Here is a 5665-nt window from a genome sequence, read left to right on the forward strand (position 1 = left end):
AGGTTGATAGATTTCATCTAGGTGCATCCTACTCAAACAGTGAACCTGAACCTACTGAAGCCAATATACACAGCAAAGACCCGAATGGCTAAGGACAAAGGGAACATGCAGTCAAACTCAGTAGCCTCGTTGCGAATAGTCAATATCACGCAGGTCAAAGGACCACTCATACCACTGCAGCATCGAGAAGACCACTGACGAATGAGTAGACATCCATGTGGTTCTCGTATTGATCACGCTCAGTGTAACTTATTCTTTAACAATCACCTGCACCTTCATTCCAGTGTCTCTAACTGCAGACCCAAAACTCATCTGTCTATAAAGGAGGTGAACCGTGCACTGATCTCAAATAGATTGATCACTGTCCTCCATGATGATCTTTTGATTGGGAGCATTTAGAAATTAACCACTAATTAATGTATGTCTCAAATTCTTAACTCCTTGAGAATATACAAAAATCATCTTTGTTAATTTGTAGGATAAATCATGGACACATAAGCATGATTAGAATGAAAAAATTTTTTATTTATAATAAAAGTATTACAAGTACAAGTTTAGTAATGTGTCAACCAACAATTGGCTTCTAAGACACAAATCCAGAATCCACTATTTCAAAGTCAAATTGTGGGTTCGACTCATGATTTCATAATAGGATCGACAAGTGTATTTCAAAATGAAATGATGGATTGAACCTATGATTTCATTTTAAAATCGTGGATTCAAGCTATGATTTTGCAATAACATCGTGGACAGAATCGTGGCTTCAGCCCATAATTTCATTTTGAATTACTTTCTGCATCACCAACACGAACTCATAGGTTGAATCCACGACTTCATTCACCTGGACTCAAACTCGTGGGTTCAACCCAGAATTTAGGCTTAGATGGCATCGAAATGGTAGTTTTGAAAATAATTTGGATTCGAGATATTTTTGAAGTAAAATATTAAAAAAATATTATTTAAAAAAAAAACGATCTTTTTGGTTTTCTAAAAAGAACCTCAAGTCCGACCAGACATGGTCCCTGCTATTATTGACAAAAGTATTGCAGGGATCATATCCAAGTGGACAGGGCAAATCTGGGAGCATATATACCCTAAATAACGCGCAATAGGAAATTGGTGAGATACAAGATGTAAAGCTGCGTGCCAGCCACCGTGGGATTTGGCGTGGTCCGTCGGACTGGTCCAAGTAGTAATTAGGCCTATTTATTGATGCGGGAAAAAAAAAAAAATCCATGCCGAGTCAAGTCATCGGCTCTCTCATCCGAAGACTCTTCATCGGGGTTTGGTAGGGTCAGGTCACTCAGGAACCCCCTACCTCAAGCCTCCTACACTCACCAAGCCATCCCCGATTACCATCTCTTGCACGAATCCGTCCTTGAGGTGTTCAGCGATGGCAGAAGCAGCAGCCATGGTAGTTGCCTCTCCAGTTCTGAAACTCGTGATGGAGAAGCTGGGTTCTGGATTATGGGAAGAGCTGGGATTGGTGCGGGGTGTCAACTCTGACATCGAGAGGCTGCAGAGCGTGCTTTCGACGATCAACGACGTACTTGATGATGCCGAGAGGAGATCCATCAGCGACAAGGCTCTGACTGGTTGGCTGAGGAAGCTCAAGGATGCAGCTTTAGACGCCGACGACGTGGTGGATGAGTTCCAGTACGAAGCTATGCGACGAAGGAACCAGAGACGTAACCAACCGATTGGAAAGGTCAGTAACTTCTTTTCACCCAATAACCAAATTGCTTTTCGCCGTAAGATGGCTCGCAAGATTAGAAAGATCAATAAGAGGTTGGAGCAGATCGCGGACGAGAAGTCAAAATTCCATCTGGCAGAGGGATCTACCTCCAGAAGAACTGTCGATCGAGAGACCTTCTCATTTGTGATTGAATCCGAGGTTTATGGGCGAGATGAAGACAAAGATAATATCATAAATTTCTTGGTCAGTGCGGATGATGGTAGTGATGTCTCTGTGCTTCCAATAGTTGGATTGGGCGGAGTTGGGAAGACCACACTTGCCCAGCTGGCTTATAATGCTCAGGGGATAGAGGAGCACTTTGATCTTAAATCATGGGTATGTGTTTCTGATGATTTTAGCATCAAAGAAATTATAAATAAGATTATTCAGTGTGAAGTCCCAAACTTGGAAGCTGCACAGCTTCAGCTGCAGACGAAACTGAGTGGGAGGAGTTTCTTACTTGTTCTGGACGATGTCTGGAACGAGGATGAAGCAAAGTGGGAGAGATTGAAGACTTTACTGAGATGTGGCAAGAAAGGAAGCAAGATCGTAACTACAACACGAAGCGATGTAGTTGCCAGGATCATGGGAACGGTGGCTCCGCACAAATTGCAAGGCCTAACAGCCGCTGACTGCTGGACTCTGTTCAAGCAGAGAGCATTTGGGCCAGGAAGAGAAGAAGAGACTCCAAGGTTGGTTGAAATTGGGAAACAAATTGTTGAAAAATGTGGAGGCTTGCCTCTGGCTGCTAAGGCTCTGGGAAGTCTGATGAGCTCTAGAAGAGGGGAGGCAGAGTGGTTACATGTCAGAGATAGCGAACTCTGGAGATTGCCTGCCGACGACAATGGTATATTACCAGCACTACGGTTGAGTTATGATCATTTGCCTTCTAATTTAAAGCAGTGTTTTGCCTATTGTTCGATATTTCCAAAAGATTATGAAATTAAAAGGGAGAAACTGATTCAGCTGTGGATTGCCGAAGGTTTCATCCAAACATTGGATGGTGATATGCGTGGAGAGGAAGTTGGCAACCGATACTTCAACAGCTTGTTGTGGAGATCCTTTTTTCAGGATGTCCAGAAGGATTGGTTTGACAACATATGGTCGTGTAAGATGCATGACTTAGTCCATGATCTTGCATGTTCTGTCGCCAGAGATGAGTCCTGGATCATGACGGTGCACATGGAGAGAAGCATTCCGCCTGGATGTCGCTATTCGTCAGTTGTTTATGACCCTACCATGTCGTCAACAACTTTAAAGGCCGCTTTTGCAAGCAAGAAGTTGAGATCACTTGTTTCGATAAATCGATGGATTGGGGCTTTTTCTTTTAAAGAATTTGTCTTCTATGCGATATCATCTCTTGCTCTTCTGCGCGCATTAGATCTATCTGGACTTCGCATCAAAGGTTTGCCCGGCACAATTAGTAAATTAAAGCATCTTAGGCTCCTTGACTTGTCGAGTACTGCAATTGAAGCTTTACCTGGCTCGATTACGGACCTTCACAACTTGCGGACTTTGAACCTGAAATGTTGTAATCAACTAAAAAGTTTGCCCGAGGGAATCAGTAATATGAGCAGCCTCAGACACCTGGACATCCGGGGATGTAGCAGATTGATTTGCATGCCCCGTTGGTTGGGCCGGTTGAGCAACCTCCAAACAATGACCATGTTTGTCGTGGGCAAAGAGCATGGACGTGGTATTTCCGAGTTGGAGCAGCTAAATTTGGTCAGTGGTGATCTAGAAATCAACAGCCTTGCCAACGTACAAGATCCAATGGAAGCCACGAAAGCGAACTTGGCAACAAAGATAAACCTGCGTTCGTTGGAATTGATGTGGAGTAGGGTCTCATCCGAAGCATTGGCAGCACCCCGTGTAGCAGTGGTGGAAGAAGTACTTGAGAGGCTCCAGCCTCACTCTAATCTAAAATGGCTATTAATAATGATTGTAGGTGTCAGTAGGTCTGAGGTTCATAATTTCATCATCATCAGTAATAAGGATATCAAATGCCTCGAATACAGTGGTCAAAATAGCTCCATAGGGCAAAATGGTTTTGCAACTTTGAAAACATTCATTCATATAATATATTATTAAAAAAAAACAAATTAACCCTATCACCCAAGAAAAGCATTCTAAGAAGATAAACATCTAAATATGATATCATATATCTGTGACCTCCTTTGGGCAGAAAATTAGCGTAAAAATATGATGGATTAATCTATTTTCAAGTGGTAACATATGTGCATTAGGTTTACCAATCTGATCAAAAATAGTTCTAACACAGGTGGAATACTCTAAACACTAACTTCAACAAGTAGGATTGAAATATCTATCATCATCAGATGGAATATCCAAAATTTGACCTAGAACACTACAGTCAAATTCGATAACTTGTCTTTTGACATACAATGAAATAGAACAAGATTTACTATCAAAACTAAAATTACTATAAAAATATTGAACTAGAGTAGGATATGTTAGATTGTGGAGCATAATCATGAAAAACCAACCTATCCTTTCGAATAAAAATCCAATACGAAAATCACTAAAACTATTTAAATCAACTATTCTACTTCCTACAACTTTTCTTTTATAAAAGTTTGATTAAAATTTTTCATTACACTCATGATTTAAAATAAAATCTCCTTTGAAGGGAAGTGTGGTGGTTTTGTACATATATTTTTAAAAATTTATAGCAGAACATACATAAATTAAATAATTTAATCTACAATGCATGCATAGATCAAATCTAAAATCACCATACACGATCCATGATATGAACTGATATGCATGTATGTAAATCTAAAATCTAAAATTCAGTAAGTATAGATCATATTTATGTGTAATTAGATCATATCTAATTTATATTTAGATTATATCTAAATATGAATTCATTTTAAAACTTCATATCTGAGTACAGATAGCAGATCACCACATCTAAAATTTATGATAGTTAATTCTTTATGATGCTCAGGAGCCACACATATATCCGATCTCTACATGTATCCACACGAAGTTCTTGTGCTGATCGATCTCTCTGAAAGTACTAGCTCACAAAGACTCCATGCTTTAGCTGATCTAAAAAGAATACAAAGAAGATGAAGAATAAGAAGATCCTCTATTTTTCTTTCTAGATCCACGTATCATATCTCTACAATAGAGATCAAAAGAAGAACCCTTTCTTTTAAATTTTTTCGTGCACAAGAGAGAACCTTTTTCTCTTTCTTTCACACCTTTAAGAAGAACTTTTTTTTTTTAATTTTTTATGATAAAAATCAAATCTAATCTGATTTTTTATATTAAAAATAATATAAATTTTTAAATTCTAAAAAAATCTAAAAGAGAGACCCAAGGGAAGAACCGTTCTTCTCTTTTTTCTCCTTTTTCTCTTTGATCTAGAAATCCAGGAAGGCCCAAACATCCAAGCAATTTTTTTTGATATTTTTTTTCTAAATTTTCATGTTAAAAATTAAATCTAATCTGATTTTTATCCTAAAAAAAAAAAAAAATTAAAAAAAGAACTCCTTCTCCAAGGCTACGCACAAGAAAAGAAGACCCTTCTTCTTTCTTCTCTTTCTCTCATTAGGAAGAACCTTTCTTGTCCAATTTTTTGCTATAAAATCAATAAGAGAAGCCTCTCTTTTACACTTAAGAACCAGCAAGGAAGTCTCCCAAAATTTCTTTAAGAAGAGAGAGGAGAAGAGAGCCAAGGCGTATGGGATATGGGGCGTCCAACACTTGGATGCCCCCTCTTTTTTTTTGTTTGGGTGACAGCAAAAAGAGGGGAGATGCCTTATTTCTCATGAAAAAAACAAGGGGGTGTGGCACTTTATGATGAGCATGGGTTTTTCTCACATTAAGAGGGAGTGGGGCATGGAGATTTAATATCACATGGCGTTTGGGTTGGTTAAGTCCTATTCTAAATAGGATTCA

At 39.0% G+C, this 5665-nt stretch overlaps 1 protein-coding gene across 1 annotated transcript; it reads left to right on the forward strand.

The window, feature by feature from the left end:
- The first annotated feature begins 1237 nt into the window (after window positions 1-1237).
- LOC105036411 (disease resistance protein RGA2-like) lies at window positions 1238-3826 on the forward strand. Its single transcript, XM_010912176.4, has one exon. The coding sequence runs from the start codon at window positions 1394-1396 to the stop codon at window positions 3824-3826; it is 2433 nt and encodes an 810-aa protein (XP_010910478.4). The 5' UTR covers window positions 1238-1393.
- Window positions 3827-5665: the final 1839 nt, after the last annotated feature.

The sequence above is a fragment of the Elaeis guineensis genome, chromosome 3 (assembly GCF_000442705.2).
Source record: "Elaeis guineensis isolate ETL-2024a chromosome 3, EG11, whole genome shotgun sequence".
Lineage (NCBI taxonomy): Eukaryota > Viridiplantae > Streptophyta > Magnoliopsida > Arecales > Arecaceae > Elaeis > Elaeis guineensis.